The following is a 21,976-nucleotide window of genomic DNA, read 5'->3' as shown; positions in this document are numbered from 1 at the left end:
AGTTTGCTGCAGTGTTTGTGACTGCAGGTATTTTTTTTAATCATATGACATTTCCGTGTAACGTTTTCGGAGCCGATACATGTCAGTGTAACGTTTGCATCGATTCATGCACGCAAGCATCCAGTACACGGCTGCAAGATGGAACTGCAGATATTAACGACGCGAGACGGGCAAGTGGGGGCCCTTCTGTCCTTTTTTAAAATGCTAAATCATATGTTTGTACATTGCAACAATAAGGAATTAGAGCTTTACAAGTTAAATGTGAAGGTCACATGCCAGAAGTCAGTAAATACGATTTAAACCTTCATCACTGTTTTGGGCTGGCAGCGCCATCTATGTGCATCAAGAAAAAGCTAACAAGAGCATTCTTTCTCTTACAGGAACATGTTGGTAACTTACCAAAAACCACTATGAACTGAACCGACACATAATGGTGAAAGTAGTCCCTTGTACACTCCCGTTCTCATGACACCAAGGAGATATGGGCTTCCTAAGACTGGTAGCCAGAATCATGGGTAGGATCAGTACTTTCAGGTCCTATCAGTTTGTGCTTCTCTTGGCTGCAGCACTTGCTGTTGTAGCTTTTTACTACTTTGGCTCCGAGAGGCAGAACTTCTCCAGTACCACGAAGAGGATCAAGCAGACCCAAGCCACCCACAACGGCAACAGAAATGATGCTGACCTAACTGTGGACACCAGGCTTTCACACCAAGCTGGATTGGAAGAGCGAAGAGAGGAAGTTCGAGATGTAGGAGGAGAGAGCGAGGGGTCCAAGAAAAGTGGTGACTCTGGTGACCAACGCTACCATGCACTCATGATGTTCACCAAGGTGGACAAGAGCCGGAGCCTGCAGGACAAGTTCAGGGTGGCCATGTTGTCTATGGTTAAATATGGAGACTTCGTTGAAGGAGAGATATTGGTCCTTCATTTTGTGAGTGACCAGGCCAGCAAAGAATTGGGAGAGAGGATGCTGAAGGAGTTTCTCCTTGATGCGACATTTAAGTATGAGGTAGGCAGTCTAAACATGTGTGTGCACTGTACCATGGCTCTGTCCTCTGCAGGGGTTTCTACATTGAAATCAACAATGTTTGACTTGATGAGCTTCCTTTCCAGTAAAGTTGCCTTGGTGAATTGAAATAACTTGATAATATTGAGATTGTGGGTTATTTTTCTCACTATATAGAATGTATGTATTGAGCTAAGTTGTGGCAGATAAAATTAAGTTAGTATTGGTATTAAGATCATTGTAGTAAAACAGTTCCAGAGAGACACGTCTTGTTTTTTAACTGCGCAGCTCTGATAAACCAGTTTCTTATAGAATGCAAATATATTTTATTAGTTCAACATTCAACACTTACAAGTCAGATGCAAAGAGCATTCTCAAGTTATTTATTATTATTTAATATTTTTTTGCATAAACACACCGTTTAGGCTTAGACTCACACTCAAAGTCAAAGTGAAAAGTCTGATGTCACAGATGGGGATGAGACCCAACAGTCGTATGAATAAGGATAACGGCACACACTTTAGGACAGTCTCTTCTGAAAGGCATTTATAGGGTTGTTGTGTAGAATTTTCTTTTTTTGTGTAAGTAATATTTAAAACAAGAGCTTGAGAGATGAGTTTAAAAGGCCTGTTGGCTTTTCACACCTCCCTACACCTGGTGGATCGCTGAATGGATTGGGTATGCTTTACAGTTTGTAGTTTTAATGAAGTTACTGAACTTGCATACTGACCTGAGATCTAAGAACAAATGACTGGATGTGATATTTAAAGTTGAAACACATGGGGGCAGTGTTGGCTTGCCAAACGAATCCCTCTCTATTGAGGGTGTCCCTCAGCTTCTGAGTTGTCTCTTCCAAAACAGAGGATCATGTCCCCTCTCTATTGCTCAATGTGTTGCATGCAATGTCATCTGTTTATTTTGTATTCATCACAGCGCAAGGTCATAAACTTGTTTACAAGTTACTTATTCTTTTGTCCTCACATTTTCTCTCAGGAATGTCTCATCATCTACAACATCTGGTGTTGTTACAGCTCTGTATTAGCTCAGGCTGATCCCATGCTTGCTTGGGTTGGTTGGAGGTTTGCTCAGCTTGGCATCTTGACAGTGTTGAGTCTGTGGGTCAGACTGCTTCCTGTTTATTCCACTTTTTGTACTCCAGGCTCAAAGTATTCTAGGAGCACAGCTGACGAGTGTGATGTAAAATACTGGACAAAATCTGACACATGTGGCATGATGGTGAAGGGCTGTGAGACCCGCTACACCAATAAGAAATGGATCCGTTAACACTGGTTGCACCAGGTTGTTAGAGGACAATATACGGTCTCTTTCTCAAGAATACAGCCCAAACGGCAATGCAGAGATTATCTCCCCACCCACGTCTTTCAGCCAATACGAGTACTTGCTCTGTGCATAATGATCAAAGTTAGCCTAGATGCGAAACACATTTGTAAAACGTGTAGCACACAGTATTGGCAGTATTAGCAAGCTGTTGGAGGGTGGGGGGGGTCGTAGAGTAATGGAAAAATATAGAATTGCAAGGGTCCTTACTTAAAGACCTCACAAACGAATGTCCAAACAGTTTGGCAATAAGAAAAACTTTTTCGTTGTATTGACTTAAACTTTCAGCAAAAGCATGATTTTTAGAAGCAGTGCAGTGGAAATACAGTGGACATATTATGCGATATTTCCAGCTTTCTTACTAACCTTAGTCTATGGTGCTGTTACTTTAAATGTTCTTGGTAGTGTGTGTGCTCTCAACACATTGCAACGCAGGTGTACATAGCACAGCCTGACTAATACTGAATTTGACTGCGAGGCAGATATCAGCCAAAATGATCATATTGCTGATATATTTATTTGTGTGCATGTCATTCGAAAAGTAGCAAGAAAGTACTGCACAGTTAATACCTTTTAACTAGGCTTGAGGTCATTTAGAAACGGTGTCTCCATCACGTAGTTTGGCCACCAGAGAGCACTGACATGTCGATGCATGTTGTGATGTTTCAACTGTAAAATGTTACGCTCAGTATGCTTGGTCATAATTCTTCTCCAAACTATCTATCAATGGGGCAATAATGCTGGGCCATTATTTTGATAGAGCTATCCTAAACTTGGTTATTAAAGAATTGGGACCAATCGAGCAGTTGTTGACCACTAACGACTTCTCTGGTTTGACTGGCAAAACCGATCCCTCCCCTTTTCTGTCATCCCAGTACTGTCCACTCTCAAAAAAAGGCACTACATGCCCCAAAAATCTGACTATCATGCACACTGATGCCAATGTATCTATGGTAAGCTACAACTGGGCGCAAATATACCAGTTAGTACATCGCTACCCGGGGTTTTTGTATCTCTCTCACACAATGTTGTGCTTTTGTAAATCAAAGTTACATGCTCCATAAAATGTAGCAGCAGGGTGTACTCCCGGTAGTTCTAACTGTCATGGTGTCTTTCCAGACCAGTGCTTTTAAGCATCATGGTTTGAGATAATGAATCATGAAATGATGTCCGCCACCACTGACAACCACAAGTACAGCCACCGTCTCCTCTGTCACTATTGAAGTGCACACACTGAAGTCCTGCCAAAGTTACAGATAGGTCGGGGCCCCCCAGGGGCTGACGGAGGCCGTGTATACGAGCATGTTGACATCCTTGTCCGCTTAACTTGAGCTTAATTTCTTTTAATTATTCATCTCAAATGAGCATGAGGGTAAGACAGCGGTTATGCAAGAATGTTAGCCTCCATCACTTCTCAACAGTGGTAAATTCATGACCCACTTGACATTCGCAGCAAACAGCCCACAGAGTCACACTACCCAGAGGCTGTGCTCATTACTGCTGACCATCCGTCACACAACGTACTTGAGTCGTGTGCCTCATTCCCGTTCAGTCATTAGCATGTAGAACACGGTGTTGTGATATAAGTCTTTAATATCCTATTAGCAGGGTACAGTATATCAATCATGAAACTGACAATATCAAATAAATAGTTTTCTCCTTGAATTGGTAGAAAGCTATACAAAATAGTTTATAAAATATAAAAGAATCTGACAGAAATACATACGTTATAAAAGGTGTAATTGGGTCAGTCTTCAACAAATGTTCCCTAGTGTAATTATTGTTAATCCTGTTTTACCGAGGGGATATTCTTTGCCATGAAAGACATTGCCGTATATTGCTTTCTTTTAATTTTACTGACTTTATTGTCAAAATGAAAACACTGAGTTTGCTTTTGCTTTTTTTGTTCTGCATAAAGAAACCATAGCAGCAAAAAGTGGAAATGAGACACCCCCTGTAGTGTTAATTTTTGTAATGTTTCCAAACGCGTACTTTGATATGAAACGGCGAACATGGAATTAAAATGTGTCCTTTGGAGTGATAATTATTTATCAGGACTAATATCACTTATTCTTCCCACGGCATTGTTTTATGTGCAATTACATAACTAACAGCCATCTAGGACGACCCTTATTTCCACAAACAGAGGGTTTACCTTAATCTGCCGGGGATCATTAAATGATTGCCCATTGAGTCACATGGGCCTGATTTATAACAATGACGGCCGTATTGTCCGGGTTTTATTTGAAGCCTAACATTCACACCTACTGATGCCAGGCTTGACCAGTAAAAGGCCAGATTCTCCTCTGGAAATAATGTTTGTCACAAACGAACACATGTATTTTTCCTCCTGCAGGAAAGCTTTAATATTTAAAACAAATCCTCTGTCAGTAATCTGTTGAGATGACTACGGTACTGTACATGAGCAGAGACCGATGCTTCACAGCCATCGTGCATTTATTGGAATTTGGTTTGTAAGAAGATGAAGCATATTGTCCAGTCAAAACTTTGTTATTGACACAAGGCAGTGTGTTATAAAAATACCTTTTTCTGAATGCACCATGGTTCTCTTACTAATTGTGGACAGTGAAAGCTTTATTTGAGAGGTTGCACGGGGCCAGTAGTCATTTGCATTGCCCTGAGAGCAAGTGTCAAATTCCTCTGAGTCACTTTCCACGTTACCTTCCTTTCATCTGTGCACGGCTTGTCATTTTTAGTTTGTTCTGAAATAAAAGGAAACGCACAAAGGACTAACTTAACTTATTATCCGCTGGCAAGCTTAATTCAAAGAACATTCCCGTGAGCTCCAACGTTGGTGTGTATTACAACACGTGCACATAGTGCTATCAGAAAATGTTCCTATACGGTCTCATGAATATCTTTATAGTTCCATATATTCCCAGCGATACTGCATATGGGACTTTGCCGTACTAACATGAATCCCTCTGTGTTGATCTGCAGGTGTTCTTTCATGACGTGGCGGCTCTTACACAGAAGCTATTTCCTATTGTGGAGGCCATGCAGAAGCACTTCAGCGCTGGCTCTGGTGCTTACTACAGCGACGCCATCTTCTTCCTGTCGGTTGCCATGCATCATATCATGCCTGAAAGTAAGAAAAAGCATATTTTTTCCACATTACTTTGTCAGTTAAATAACCACATATTTAGCATTAGATTTAAAACTATGGCTGATCTATGTGTGTCTTATTAAGTCAGTCTAAAGATGACCTCCATAGGTTTTGGTGACCGGCTTGTTGGTGCTATTTTGTTATACTTTCTTGTCCATCATGCAAAATACACAAGCAAGAAAGAAGGAGATTACAAAAAAACAGCAAAAACTGTTGTCCTTCAAAAGACTCAAGTATTACATCCAAGAAAAGCATGTTTTTTTGCATAAAAACTGTATGTTACTTAATACAGCTTTGAAAATCTTCTTCTTCTCTGGTAGACCATATTTTAAATTAATTCAGTTACTCACTTTTCTATCCTGGCACTGCTGGTGCACAGCTGGAAAAGGCAGCATTGGCAGGTATCTAACAGACACGTGGCATGCTGCAGAGGCCCTGGAGAGTGAGGGAGGCAGGATGTGTTCTGTCGCTGCTGCCCACATTAGTGCCCCCTGTGTTGGTGCTGACGGATGCAGCGATCTCCTCCGTTGTGGTTATTTCAGTGGATGTGCAGGATGGGGCACCGTACTGAAATGAACCAAACAAATGAGCTTTGAAGGAAAAGTCGTCAGAGGCACACGTATGAAACCTGACGTCTCTGTCTTGCAGACAGCAGGACACCATCTTATTATCTTTTTTTATATTTAAAGTTATGATTTAGGCATAATAAAAAATATGTAATAGGGCTTCACGTTTCATGAACAGAGGGTGTAGGGATGTGTTTTCCACTCTGAAGCAAAGAGTTTTTCAGCATGAAATTGCATGAAAGTATTTTCATAAACGGGGTGGTTTTAGAAATCACTGGAGTTGGAAGCTGAATTTCTTCATTTATTAGCTTTCCACCAAAGAAAGATGCTGCATTTCCACATTTGATGGCTTGTCAACCCCTGTGGTCAAATTCAGGTTTTAACACATCAAAGTTATTTACATGCAGAAAAGCACAGGCTGTCACTTAGGGTTCAAAAGAGGAAATACATGATGGCTTTAAGCCAAACAGGATGATAAATACAATATTGTGCTTGGTGGGAAAAGGAATTGAGTGCGTGGTTTTCACTTGGCTGTCAGCTCTGAAAAGTAATTTGTGTGAAGCACAAAGTTGTTTTTACTGGATTTTAAACATATTGCCAGTGTGGCATCGGGTCTTTTATATGACAAACGTTTTTTTTCTGAGTATTTCCCTTGTATGTGTCTTATGGTGCCTGGTATGACCCAGCTCACTAGGGTAAGCAATTTAAAAATATTTAGAATTGGTATAATAAAGGTATTTTATTTACAATGAAGGAATTTAAATTATCCCAAACAAAGAGGCGGTCTAAAATGGTAAAAGGACATGTAGGTGCTGTTCAAATAAATATACAGTAACCAATTACTACTTTGCTACTTCACCCAAAAAGAAACCAAAATGGAACTAAAACGTCAGTATTTAAACTTATTCGATGAAAACCAAAAAACTAGTCCAGACAGCCTGCTGCAAGTATTTTTAGACAATAAAATGATTAGCATGTGCTATCAGTAAACATGAGAAACTATACCTTGCCCAGTCTACAGGTGTTAACAAGTGCCTCGATATTAACAACAGCAAACATGGTAGCAAGACGCTCACTTGATATCCCAGCTGCCCCGACTACAGTATATATACAGTACAGTATATACATCAAGTATATATAGATGGACTGGGTGCTGCTCAAATCAGGCTCTTCAGATATCCAAGCAGGAAGTGGGATGGGCAATGCCAGCCAGAACAATCTCGCACAGGGCACCACACATCTGACTTGGCTTACGTAGAAAATAAAACCCTAAAAGGGTTAGACACATGGGAGGGTGCCGGCTGGGGCCGAAACAGTGTCTCACTTTGTGTCCCTGAAATGCTTATCGATCAACCACATGAGCCGTCTGCTTTGAGTCCAAGTGGTCACACATTTCTATTTAAAGGATCCCTTTTATCTCTAAAGGGCATAATGGGGTCGTTTTAACAGCGAGAGCGGGGTACAATTTTCCTGAAACTCTTCATTCAGCAAACATCATTTATAATTTGAAGACAAATGTGATATCCATGAATACAAATATCAGCTGCAAGTGGGAGGACTTGAAATGTAACATCCTCTAACTTGTGAAGTGGGCGACATTCTGATTTCAGTAAGTTTCATTTGGTTGTCGAAGGAAGAGGTTGAGGAAATTGTCAGCACTTTGACCAGCGATGCAGCCTGAAGAGGAAAGTGTTTGTTTGTTTAATATAAATGAGAGATAAACTATTTGTGGTCTATATTTAGTTTTTATTAGACCTATGGAATCTATTTGTTACTCATTAATATTTTTATATAAGCTAACTAGCTATTATATATCACAAAACAGTATCAATAATGTAATACAAAAATACAATATATTTTCTAAAGGAATACATATGTGATATATGACCGTTATGAGCAGTCACTAGACAAATGGCTTTAAAAAAAAAGAGGACTCTATTTTTACACCATCTGTCTTGAAGGATGGGAAATAAAATGTCACAATGGAAACATGTTGTAATTAATGATACGGTTTCCAAGAAACACTGTTCTTGTTGGTGAGAGGTGTTCCATGTTTTGTATCCCCTCTAGAGGTCTCAACATGCTGAGACTTGAGTCAAAACCATGACTTCTATTTTCCACCTCAGGTTGAGTGGCACTGCTGATGCGTGAAATGCTTTGCTACAGTAAGAAAGATGGTACCTCAAAGTGAGTTAGTAGCTCAACTATTTGTTGTCATACAAGCCTAAAATGACACAACAGGTGGATATCAAAAATTATGATTTATTGCAATAGTTTTAAGGGGCTATCTTTATTTGCCTCCTGACAGACATCTGTTTCACCTCCCATCAGTGCCTCGTGCAATTCCAAGTTGAAGCACTAAAAGCGTCTACTTCCTTTTGCAAACACTGACGTCTAACTTTAGAAGACATACCTGCTATAATCAGACCTCCCATCCTGTTTCCCCAGAGCAGATAACACAGAGATAATAACTCTTCAACATGGATTTATTGATACAAATTGAGAGCAAGGGTTGAACATGAGTTGGTCTTTGGCGTAGATTGCTTTGGGGCTGGAATTTTATATCCAGATATCCTCTCACTGGTGGAGAGAGTCAGTGTCCCTTACTGACTGATTGACATGTGTTGAAATGCACATGGTTTCATTCATATCAGAAGTAAATCCTACTTTGATTAAAAGTTTCCAAAAACAAGACAAAAAAGCAGTGATTAATAGGAATCATTGTTTTTGCTGAATTTATCCAGCTGTAATAAAATTACTGTGTTTGAGTGTAGTCATTGGTGTCTGAAAGGCTTCAACTTAAACAGGGATCATTGATTGGACAGGTGTGTTAGTGTAGCTTAGCTAGCATAGCTAGCTAGCCATACTGTTACTAACCTAGTTGCAGCAGATCTGTTTCCTGTTTTGTGATTAACAAACACATGACAGAAATATATAAAAAAGGTGTGGTTTTATTTAATGGACAGTATGTTTTCATTGTTTTAGTTAAAGCAAAGGCAACATATTGGAAAAAGTTTAAATTTGGATTGCAGTCCAGAAAAGCTAGTACTGTCTACTCCTGTGGTTTAAAAGATATGTTTATACATTTGGAAATTAGATTATACAAATATCAAGAATAAAACAATTCTACCTAAAAATGTGACTTAATCATACAAAAATGTATTAATTCAATTAAAAATGTATTTAATGATCTAACTCACGATCTGAAGCTGTTTTTGTTTTCTCTTTATATTCCTAGAAGAATATTTTCTAACAAGTGCTTGTGACTAGTGTAATTTGTTTACTGCAAAAAGCAGTATACAGGTTGTTAATGGAGCAGGAAACCCATCAATGTTTGCATATCCAATGATGGTAAAAATGTATTTCAAATGATCCCCTCCTTTTTAAAAAGGCGGGGTGTTTTCCAGCGAATGTTGGTGAAAGCACACAACAATGACCCTTATAAATAGGAAGTAAGTGCTCACATCATGCTAACATTAGGGCTTAATTGAGGTTTTTCTGAAAAAAGTGAGTTAGATAACAGTGTCTCTGCTGTTTTGTGGCTGAGTTGAGGTTTACTCTAATCTGACCAGAGCCTTGGGCAAGCTCTAAGACACACTAACAACATTATTTCTGCAATAACTTTTATAGCTCCAACGCAACAGCCAAGATTGATTTGAACGTTATTTCTATGTCTCCTTTTGGTTAGTCTATGTTCATCCTTACAAGACCTAAATAGGAATCAACAGATATCTACCATCGTTAAGGATATCTGGGTTTTCTAAATGCTGCTGGGAGGAACAAAGGGTGAATCCAGGTGAAAGTCAGTTCAAACAGCCGACTCCACTGGAAAATACAAGGATATCGTCCAGTGACAATTGCAAAAAAATTAAAACAATGAGCTATAACAGTATATTTTGTTTTGGTCAACAAGCTAAAAGGACTACGACTTCTCACATTTCTATATGAAAAATGTAAGGATACCAAAGTTGTCACCTCTAAAATGTGTTTGCTTGGTTGCGTGAGGAATCGAAATAGACCTACAAATTTAATACATTTTTGATTGATGGGTACACTGGCTTTATTAAGGTTGTTTTGTGTGTGTTGATCGCTGGTAAACTCAACAGCCTAATGTTAGGCTTCAAAACTTTAGGACAATAATACAATACAGAGCAATTGTGCAGCAATCAACAGTGATCGACAGCACTACAGAAGAGCAAAGTTTTTATTTAACAAAAAAACGTTGCTTCCTCTCCCCGTTGCTTGCTGCAGAGAGGAATTGAAGGAAGAGAAAGAGATACGGGATAAGAAGATGCAAATAAGATAAATGCACCTTCTGTCTTCTTTTCTTTGTCACTCTTTCTAGTCTCATATCTAGCTTTCTATAAACAAGGAAAGCTGTCAAGCCTAAAATAATAATACACTAATTGACAGCAACTGTGGAATCTGTCTCGCACAGATTTTAATTTTCCCTTTATGCTTCTTCTTACTAAGAAATAAATATACGCTGCTTTTAAACAATGGATTTCGTCAAAAAAATTGAGCGTACGTTTTAAGCCTCAAACAAATAAATGTTTGTTTGAAAAATAGGTGGGATATCCAAGTCAGATATCCCACGTGTTATCTGCAGTCTATGACGCCAGACAATTTATCACAGAGGTGGCAGTATAGCCAACTTAATTTATCATGTCAAGATGGGCTTGATCTCAGAAAGGCAGCTTTAGTTGCGGTGTAAAAATAACGACCAATGCAGACAGTGCTGCTTCAGTTATCAACTAGTTACTGTTCTTATGATGAGAACATCTATCAGTGGAACTCCTATATGCAGTACAATTGGGCATCTATGGAAGAGAGTGATCGCTTTAATGCAGTGGTGGAAATGCAAAATGAATGATGTGGAAAAAGTACAACAAACACCGGAGTCTTGTAGTTCACTAAATCACCTTTTTATTGAAATCATAACAGTGCCATACTTTCACCTTCACAGGACTGTGCGTTGAGTCATTGATCTAACATCAAACCCAGCACACCACAGTGTTGTAACAACTCCAGGCCCACTCTTCCTGTTTTTTTTGCCACTAGTTAAGCCCCGTTAGTACAAACAAACAGCGTTGGCCACTCAGAGATTACCCGTTCGAGCCCCTCTCTGTTGCCACAGTGCATGAAGGCATTGTGATGGCAACTTCCTTGTTTGGAGAGCACAGAAAGCAGGTCGGCGTCGCACTGCTGAGTCTTCTTTTTCCACCACTTGTTTCAACAGAAACCGCCACTCGGAAATCTTTGCAGCAAATGTGTAGCCCAGCTATGATCTCCCCGAAGTTGCATTCATATTCACATGCTGCCGTGAAGGTGAAATTCAACTTCCTCCTTGTTTGCACATGTATTGAACTGATAGCTAATTATCAGTTTTTCAAGTGTAGTTTCTTTATTTTCCTTCTCATAAATATATTTTTATTACACACTGAATTAAAGAATGTAACATATTGTAACATATTGTAGTTCACATTTTGTGCAGCTGTAATTATAATTAGCTTACACATTCTACCCTTGCTGGTTGTTGGATCTCACCATGGCTTTAAAGAGCTGAAACAGATCTCAACTTATGTTGAATTGAGCTCTGAAGGCCCATGATGCAGACGACCAATGCAGGGCATTATTTTTTTCTCTCATTTCCTCAACCCTTAAACACAGGTTGTAAACATTCTGCAGTCTTCTGCCATTACATGTTGTTTTTTGTTGTTGTTGTATTTGACAGTTTGTCTAAAGCTGACAAATGTTTTCATCAGTTCAATAATCATGTTGTTGTTCCCCTGGTTGTTCCTAGTATTTCCCAACCTTTTCGTCACCATGCCTACCAGCAAAACATAGGAAACTGAAACAATGAACAGATGAGGGCCTGAATATCCTGGATACTGCTGTTACCATTTCATCCACACAAAAATACCTAACTGTATGTTCCCTCCCAGCTGTCAGGAGTTATTTTACAGTCGTGTTCAAATTTTTAGACATTTCGCCCCACAAACTGAGCAAGCATATTGTCTGAAGCTTGTCAACAGTCTAGTCAGAGTCTCCTATTTCCTCTCACTGAGTATTCCTGGACTGAGTGGTTGGGCAGGCAGTCTGTCACTGGATGAAATTCAACCTACGTGTACAGTTGACTCAGAAGCTCATTTCCTGGGACAATTTAAAAAAAAATGGAAAAACTTGTTTTTGTCATTTCTCAAACTTGGTTAAAAATTAATTGTGATTCATTATTCACTCAAATAGAGCAAGCAGTCAAACTGCAATCAGTTCACACGTTTAGAATAATCTTGGATGTTTTTACAGTTTGATGCTGCCTCCTCAATGTGTTGTGTTCTTCTCTCAGGCCTGACGCGCATAGTGCAGCTGGACCTGGACCTGAAATACAGGACCAACATCAGGGACCTTTTCCAAGAATTTGACCAGTTTCCTCCAGGAGCGGTAATAGGCATCACCAGAGAGATGCAGCCAGTCTACAGGTAGGCAGTGTGGCACAACATGTCAGATGTTAGTGTTGCAAATTCATCAGGACCACACAAAATACTTTGTGATAAAAATGTGTTCAACCAAAAGTCTAAAGACACAAGTTAGGTTTTAAACATGATTCCCTGGTCTAACACAGGGTGAAAATAAATAGATAATGCTCCCGAAGTCCAACATTGGGCTGTTGTACATTCATTCAATTGATTCCAATCACACATCTCTGAGTGCATTAGTGACTAGGGCCGAGTATCAAGACATAACACAGCTGAAATGTGTCCAAAGAATGGACAATCAAAAGTTTTGTATCAAAAATGTAATGTTTGGTCAGATCTTGTTTTGACCACTCGGTGTATCTTCTCTGAGTTGGTTGGTCCATGCCTAATCTTGCTGAAAAAGTTGGAAATTTTATTTTTCAATGCTGATATGCTATATTTATTTAAGCATAACATTTGTAAGAGCAGCCACATTAGCAATATCCTTTTTATCGCTTTCCCACTAATGGGATCAAAGCCACCGTGATCTCACTCACTTTTGTTAACCCCAGATGGATTGTGGTTTTAATGGGTCCCGCTTGCACATTCAGTGATTTTCTCTCACAGTTTCTAAGTGAGAAAGAACATCAGATGTTTCTCAACCAGGCTCAGATTCACAAGATCCTCATCAGTGTTAACAGTCATTTCAGTCATTTCCCAACTAAACGTTGAAATGCAGTATTTGATTGAAACAAAGTGGCTTCTCTAATGATCTATGTAATGATTCTCATTCCAGGATTTAACATTTTCATTATAACGCAACCCAAAACATTCAATAATGTGGTAAATTCTAAATTAAAACTGCGATATAGTATGATGTATAGTATGATGCAGCTCTGTCACACCTGAATCAGCTTTTGCATAATCCTAGACCAAATTTACTGCACATTTACACTTCATATTAGCCAGTTGTGTTCTGATTTAAGGTGATGAAGATGCACAAACCACTCAGTGTTATGTATCCAAATTTCATACTTGTGCGTGTGCGTGTCTGTCCATGTAAACAAGGGACTTTCATGTTCTTTGTTCCTCAACAGAGTTTTTTATTTCATTTCTCTCTTAAGACAGCAAAATAAACATTTGCTTTGTTTTGACTACTGTGTGTGTGTGTGTGTGTGTGTGTGTGTGTGTGTGTGTGTGTGTGTGTGTGTGTGTGTGTGTGTGTGTGTGTGTGTGTGTGTGTGGTGGGTGTCCTGATCATTGTAGCTTCACTCAACACCCCACCTGCTTCTACATGATTGATTTCTTTCACACGTATAATTCACATAACATGCTCAACCCTCATGGGTTTATAAGACATAAGACATTTCATTCAATTACAAAATGACATATTATTTCACCGATTGGTCTTCAACAATATATCTTGCCTTCCCTCCCAGGCCTGGCAAATAAAATCCTTCAGTATTATAAGTGTAAAAATATCTTAATATCACTCTTTCCTAAGTTCACATTCACATCTTATGACTTATTTATGACGAGATAATGTCTGGCTCTTGTAAAAAGGAATCTTTGTTTTAAAGATAATATAATTTGCTATTCATAATGCATAGCAGATTATATTATCTTTAAAACAATGTTATGTATGTAATACAGATGATACAGCTGATCCTGAAGACCTGGACATATTTTGCTCTCAGCTAAAACAAAGCGTTACAAATCCCATCCTGTGCTGCGCTGCTCTCCTTTATGAAAGCCGGGCAGCATTTCACTCCAGTATATCAGTAAAAGTAAGAGGATGTGAATATATTTGTGCATGCTTGTGCAATTCTGAGTTCCGACACCTAGATTGGCAAAATAATCCACAAAAATAAAGCATTTTAGTAGCCGTGTTAAACACTCAGGTCGCAGCCCTTCACTTTTACCCAAGACTGACTGTTCACCAGTTAAAATGAGACTAACTTAAACTTGTCTTGTGTCAAATTTGTATTCTCTCTGCTGTCTGTGTTTGCTGATCATTTGTGTGGAAAAAACCTCCACTTTGTAACACCAGCACAACCGCAACTGTGGACTGAAAACTCAAGAGAATGTTACTACTTCTCTTTAGCGGATTGCAGTTTTGTCAGTTTTAGCATTCTTCTCGTTAAACGTTGGTATCCACTGCCATACTTCTAACATGAAAGGAGTTTGGATTTGGGCCAAAAAACATGATCATAACACTATTATTTAGCGTCTTTTTTCCTGATTTTTTGGATAACATGATTGTCACAAAATCAGGAAATGTCATCCGTGGGAATTAGTATTTGTGTACATGTGAGACAAAGCTTAGTCGGCATACTTTAAATGTTGGTGAGGTCAGGTTTCTATGTCAGTAGTATAAGAAGGGAAATGCAGTTTTTCCTGCCAGACTCCTCTTGGCACCAGCATCTTCAAACAGATCTGTATCTCTGCCCTGCCACTTGCCTGGCTCAATGGATTACTGACCCTGGGAATGCCCTGCCACGGGACACACTCATTTAAAAACACACAGCAGCATAGCGGGAGATCGAGCATCTTAGCATGCACAGCCTTGCCGGTTGAAATTAAAGGGATGCTAACAAAACTTTCACACTAACTGTCCCAACTGGTTCTCTGTCTTTCTAGACCTGTATGGGTGTGACCATGTGCGGTGTCATGAAGGACAACAACTCATTCTACCAGCATATTTGAGAGTTAACAGGGTTGTTGATCAATGAACAGTAGAACATGCTTAGATTATTATTCTTTCTTTCAAAAAAGTCTTTGTTAAGCCCTTGTAGCCGAGGTGAAGCAGAATTTCATGATGGGAAGCTCAAAAGGGCCTCACTGGAGATAATACGTATATGACCAAGAGACAAGCTTACCAAATGAGGGAATTTACATTGTGTTTTAATGGCAGTAGTTAATTTTTCAATTTATAATTTAGGGTTGTCTTTTATTATATAGGCGATTTGGCTGGAAATGAACTGGAGAAAAGAGGGAAATCTGTCTTTGCTGCTGCACTGCACCCCAAAACACACCAGCATGGTGACACTGCCAATGCATGACTTGGTATCTGCGAAGTATTGTGTGCAATCCGCTCACCTGAAGTGGTTTCCTGTGTTGTGTTGAGAGGTCTCTCAGCTCCCACACTGTTTCGGTGCTAATGGATGGAGCATTGTGCGGGAGAATGCATCCTCCCACCAGCCGCATTCAGAACACATCCTGCCACAGAAAAAGTTTTTTAGAAAAAATAGCACATGTCTTTCCCAGCAGCTGCATTTGTAATGTTTTAAAAACCTCAGAGACAAGACACAATCACATAAGTGTCATCGTGAAAACCACAAACACACAATGAGAGACATCATCCAGAAGCAAGTCACACTCTTTTTGCTTTGTGTACAGAGTCTCCGCTCTGTGACTCATCCCAATTATTCCCACGTTTTTGTCATCTGTGTACATCAGAACCCCTTCTAGTCTTCTTCGAGTGTACTGGTCACAGGAACAGAAAACACTTGATGTCATTGTGACAGAGAACATAGCTGCATTTTGTACTTGCCTTTCAAATCTCACCACTTTGCAAAAGCTGAAAAGTCCAGTTTGATAATTTAATTTAAAATAAGCCATATACTATATTGAAGTTATCCCATTGCCCCACTTGAGGCTGATGCAACTTTTACCAGCACACAAGTTATTATGTAATGTTGGCCAGACTCTTGATATTTTTTGTGCCTCCAAATGAGGGAGTTATTTGATTTGAGAGGGGGATGTCGTTAAGCAAATAATTGTCAACGGGTGCCTTTGTGTATCAACCCTGCAGTTTTTGAAATAGTATGATGTTTTAATATATTTCATATAATCTCATCAAAAAAAAAAAAAAAATCTCACCAACCATAAGTTCCTGCCCACGTAGCAGCGGCTGAGTAGCGGCGAGGTACTGAGCAGTGTGTGTACCAGAAGTTCTTTTAGCTGTTAGCCAAACACATCGCTAAAATAATATAGGTGTACAGGCTATTTTACCCCACAGTTTCTCTGGGCGCAGAGTAGCAGCTGGGGTTTGGCAATGCACTCGGCTGTGTCGTCCCAAGTGTGGTGAGTGAGGCGTCAGCAGGCAGTCAATGCCAGTATAAAAAACAGGCAATAAAAGGACCTCCCCTGGTCCTTGGGCCTGCAGTCATAACTGGCCACCCAAAATATTATGCAGTTTTCCAAAGAAGAATGGGAGATTACCACTTATACTAAAATGTTTATGATCAGGGTTATCAATAGCCTAGCTGCAGTATTGTTTGTAAAATTGCTATAAGGAAATCCTGGTAAAGAACATGAACTCGCTTGGTTCTGGTTTACAGTCCTACGTTATTTTCACATAAGTACAAAGTACAAATATATAATATAAATTAACCAAAGTAAATTATGTCTGTGTAAATTATCTTAATTTCTAACCACAATATATTACATATAGGTCCGGTAACTCTAACTTTACTGTCTGACAGCATAATAGATATGAGACATGACAGTCTTATATCACGGCCACCATGACACTTAAAAGCAAATGCAGTATTCTGCTGTTCTGACATAAGTAAGTGGAACCGAATGGAAAAGTCTGTGTAAACGTTCTCTTGCTGACTTACTCACCCTGAATGTGTCTTTGAGCACGTAGTGTACGTCTTACAGATGATAAATGCTCCACAGAGGCCACAAGTCCCCAGCTACCAAACCAACAGATTGTATAAAACTGTGTGGACAAGTTACAGCTGCTGGATATAGGTCAGCTATAATATCAAAGCGTGAATCAGAGAATCTTCTGCTCCCACTAGATTTGATCAAGCTGCACAGAGAGAGGTACCCTCCACAATATGAATCCTCATTATTTTACACAGGTTTCCCCACATGTGTTTATCTGCATCAACGGAGCATGCAGCTGATTTTATTAACGTGACCTAAAGGGTGATTTTTGCTTTGTCTTTTTTTTTTAATGGACTGCCCTGCAACAGCTCGGTCTGCCTTCTACCGCCATGTGTTTTAAGGCTTCTAACTCCTCCATTAATTCATGTTAATATACAGTAGGTTTGGACAGTATTAAGATTAATCTCAATTCTCTAGTGTGTGTGTGTGTGTGTGTGTGTGTGTGTGTGTGTGTGTGTGTGTGTGTGTGTGTGTGTGTGTGTGTGTGTACACATACATGCAATAAAGAATACTATCCCATTCAGCAAGCACTACACTTCAACAAAAAAATCTAAATAGTACACCCACAGTACAGAAACTGGGGTGGGGTGGGGGGGTCCATTCAGAAGGACCCCCCCCCCCCCAGAAGGGAATCTAGGTTGGGTCAACTGAACTGGGGTCTTATTTATAACCATTGGGAATGCACAAAACGGGGCTTGAGAAAGGGCCGCGCCATTTCCCACGCAAAAATTGTGATCTATAAAAACTAATTTGACGGGAGCTGAGGTGGTAAATTGCAGCCAGATTGTATAATGATGCCTCTCACACATTTAATTTATTTCACTTCATATCACACGTTATTTTGCACTCATATAGTCTAGTTATCATAAACTGTCAAGCCAGCTGTGTTATTTGTGTTTTTTACTAGTGAGCCATAACTATAAGCACATTTAAATTGTAAAAGATAAAAACAACTCAAACCTCAAATCAAGAAGGAGGGGCCGAACTACAGACACGCGTGGTCAGCTGTAGAGCAGCTGATGCAGTTTTTATCAACAGTAAGTTAACGTCACATAGAGTTAAAGAACTGCAGGACAGAGCGTCAGTGGAGTGGAAATAAAGCCAGCAGCTCTCACTGCACAATCACTCCATGTCCTCATTATCAGTCCTAATCATAAAGCCATAAGAAAACACGAGTAAACAAATAAATACATTGTGTTGACCTATCAAACTTCCTTTTTTGAAATGATATCCGGGGTGGTGGTTACCACTGATTGTCGAGATCATTTTTATAGCAATCGGTCTGATTACTGCAAACATAAATACTACTGTAATACTTAGATAGAAACTCACTGGCACTGTTAGAATTGCGTAAATGCAAGAAAGGAACGAGCACTTTGATTTCTGTATTGAAAAAAACATTTTTTTTGATCTTCCTCTCGGTAGTTGCCGTGATTCCCAGTAAAGACCCATTGACCAGCAGGCTCGTTTCTATGCGTCAACACTCAACATACGGTGCTTTACATTGGCCGTTTATGGTTGAATGTGGGGCTGAACCAGCAGTGCACATTTACACATTTGGGATTAATAAAAATAGATTTCGCACTGGCAGGTGTGCACAAGGTTTTATAAATCTGAAAATATTTCCTTTGGACGTACGGAATCATTTAGTGAGATAATGAGACCCCTGGCTCTTCTCAAGTATACTTTGAACTCTCCCACTCTAGAAAGCTCCCATATATTGCAACTTACCTCGATCTAATTGGCCATGCAACCTACAAGTACAGAAGGACCGTTTCTGGCTCATATGTTAGTCAAGTTTATTACACTTGGATTGCATAACATAAAGCATGTTCCATCTATTACACTAAGCTAGAACTTTTCTCCCCAGAGTCAACTTTAAAATGAGATAATAATATTAATAAATCCCACAAAGGTCTTACCTCTGTAGACGCAAGTAACTACTGTGCATACAAATTCTTGTTGAATGCAGCACTGTGTGTCATTTAGCTACTTAAGAGTGTGTTGGCAGGACAGGGTGCTGAGTTGGCACAAGCTTCTGGCACTGCAGCACGCTCTGACACTCCTGGAACAGCGTGTTTTTGGCCAGTGCTGTTTGTTCAGCAAATGTCGACTGAAACAGAGTTGACCCTCACTTTTTTAAATGTGCAACAGACCAAACATGCATATAATAATACTAATAATACTTTTATTTATAAAGCACATTTCACAGACAAAAAGGTCACAAAGTGCTGTACAGTTTAAATAAAAAAACACAGTAAAAACTCATTAAAAGATGGAGGAGTAAAAAAAAACCCACAATAAAACAAATCGTGAAAATAAATAAATAAAAATATGAGTGAGACATTTCACCATTGATGTACAAGCTCCGGACATTGCAGAGGGATGAGTTTAGGTTGAGAAAGAGGGGTTGTGTTTTTGAGAGCTGTTCGTTATTCCTGACATCTGCATATCCCTGTCATCCTATATTTTGTAACCACTTGAATAAATCTCTTGATAAAATGTGTGTCGAGCAACTTTTTTTTCCTTGAGTTTGGTTGTTGTCAGTGAGACAGAAAGAGAGAACGCAAAATGAATTCATGTGTCGTTGCAGTAAAGGTGGTGCTGGAAATTTGGTACGGACTAGCTGGCAAGCTACTGTGGCTAATGAGCTAACCTGCCAGTTAGCAAGCTAACTCAGCTTGCTCAATCGCTAACCCGCACAATAAGTAAAGTTTATTCAAAAGATGGATGCACCTTGAGGACTGACTTGAGGCCTCTTTTGTGGGCACTTTATTCTGCAACGGAACACTTTTTCATGCGACCCTTTCTGTCTTTCCCCAGACACACCTTCTGGCAGTATCGTAAGGAGAACCCTCAGACCAGAGTCGGTGATCCTCCTCCTGACGGCCTCCCGGGCTTCAACAGCGGCGTGATGTTATTGGACCTAGGTGCTATGAGGGACTCGGCACTCTATAACCAATTGTTGGAGCCTAGCAATGTGGCCAAACTAGCAGACCAGTATCGCTTCAGGGGCCACCTGGGTGACCAGGACTTCTTCACCATGATCGGCATGGAGCACCCTGAACTGTTTTATTCGTTGGCATGTGGGTGGAACCGGCAGCTGTGCACCTGGTGGCGGGACCACGGATACGGAGACGTGTTTCAGATGTATTATCGCTGTCATGGACTTGTCTATATCTACCATGGGAACTGTAACTCTCCCATACCAGATGACTGATCTAAGCATCAGACTGAAACTGGAACTGAAAAGGAGGTTGTGACATCTACAACATAGTTTAGTGAAAATATTTTTCCTGCTTTTTAGATGGGGGGGATTTTGACTTATATGGCCGTTTCTTTTTTTGACCAGAGTCGTCACAGACGCTGCCCCCTGCTGGCCATGGGGCCCATACAGCGTTGCTACAACTATGGCGTTCAACTGTATCATTTTAGAATAAACTTTGGTCGGTATGAAAGCCCCGTGTTACAGCAATGCAAGGAGCTGCAATAGTTGACACGCATCTTATTCAACTATAGAGAAGATTAAATATATTTCACGAAGTTCGGATCTATTTACTTCAAGATTTAAGAGTAGAAATACACTGATCACGTTACAAAGTAAGCTACCTGTATTTGTTTGGCCATCACAGCACCTTATTGAAAACGGCTCTCCGTAGCACAGAACACTGCCACAGTTCCTTTCAAACGCATCTTTGTGCAGGTAGGGAAAGGGGTTGCATCAGAGTGGAGGAGGAGTCGGGGAGATAATGGTTAACAAGTGTGGCTGTTTGTGCCCCTGTGTTTGCAGTTTAGCTGAGGCCTAACACACGTTTGAGAAAGAGAGTGAAGCGGCCAGGTAGACACTGACCCACTTTAAAGTGTGTCTTGCTGTGCTCACGGAACTGCCACCCAGATTCAAAGAAATGTCAACACTCAATATTCATCTGTCAGGAAATTGTCTGAGGCGATGCACACTTTATTACACACAGTGAGAGTGAAGCAGCTGAATGGCCTGTCCTTCACCATCACTGGAGTCAAAGACAGGCTACCGAAGACACTTGAGAATAAACATTATCGCAAATCAATGCGCTTCCCTTGAATTCACCCTAAAGCTGGTCAATATTTCTTCAGGCTCTTTCAGAAGAACCATCTCTATAGCTCTAAAACACATGGAGATGTTGAATCATGGTAAATATTGACAAATAACGTCCATTCTCAGTTTCCAATTGCACTTTACAACTTCAAGACACAATCTTTATCATCAAGGGTTGTGTTGACTAGATGACAGGTAGATTTATTTTATTGCATTGATTTTGTATTTGTTCTTTGTTTTCATGACGTCTCCAGATTGTAGTTTTCAATTGATTCCCACCCTTTAGGCAGCAATTCTTCATAGTGGTGCGTTTGAGGACCAAGACAGGATACTTGTTTGCTGGAGAACATTGTATTTTTACTGTGTTAACTATGTTTAAAAATTATAAGAAGTATCACATTGCATATCTGTATTTCTTTCTAGGAACCTTTGAAATTAATAAGAAATTATGGGAAATAAATTAAATTTAAAGAAGTGTAACCCATGTTTTTCTGTTATTTTTACCCACCAACACAGCTGTTTACAACTTGGGAAGTTGAAAAAAACTGGAGATTCAAGATGGTGTGCAGTGAGATCAGGTTTGAGAAAGCAGCCATATGTTTTTTTATGAATGTTAAACTCAATGACTTTCAGACCCACATTCCCTGTGACAGAAATACAGTAAGCTTCCAGTTTTGTTTAGATGTTTGTCTCTACATTAACATTTTGTTTCTTTTGTGTGATCAGCAT

The 21,976-nt window shown here is 39.7% G+C and overlaps 1 protein-coding gene across 1 annotated transcript; it reads left to right on the top strand.

Annotated features, from left to right (window-relative positions):
• Nucleotides 1-481: 481 nt before the first annotated feature.
• xxylt1 (xyloside xylosyltransferase 1) lies at nt 482-21,702 on the top strand (the record flags this gene model as incomplete). The annotated part of the gene is made up of 4 exons (XM_079221110.1): nt 482-1,009; nt 5,306-5,453; nt 12,384-12,516; nt 19,996-21,702. 4 exons carry the CDS (start codon nt 482-484, stop codon nt 20,390-20,392), a joined length of 1,206 nt encoding a protein of 401 aa, XP_079077236.1. The 3' UTR covers nt 20,393-21,702.
• Nucleotides 21,703-21,976: the final 274 nt, after the last annotated feature.

This window comes from Taurulus bubalis (assembly GCF_910589615.1).
Source record: "Taurulus bubalis genome assembly, chromosome: 7".
In the NCBI taxonomy this organism is placed as follows: domain Eukaryota; kingdom Metazoa; phylum Chordata; class Actinopteri; order Perciformes; family Cottidae; genus Taurulus; species Taurulus bubalis.
This window is presented reverse-complemented; position numbering and strand designations above follow the sequence as displayed.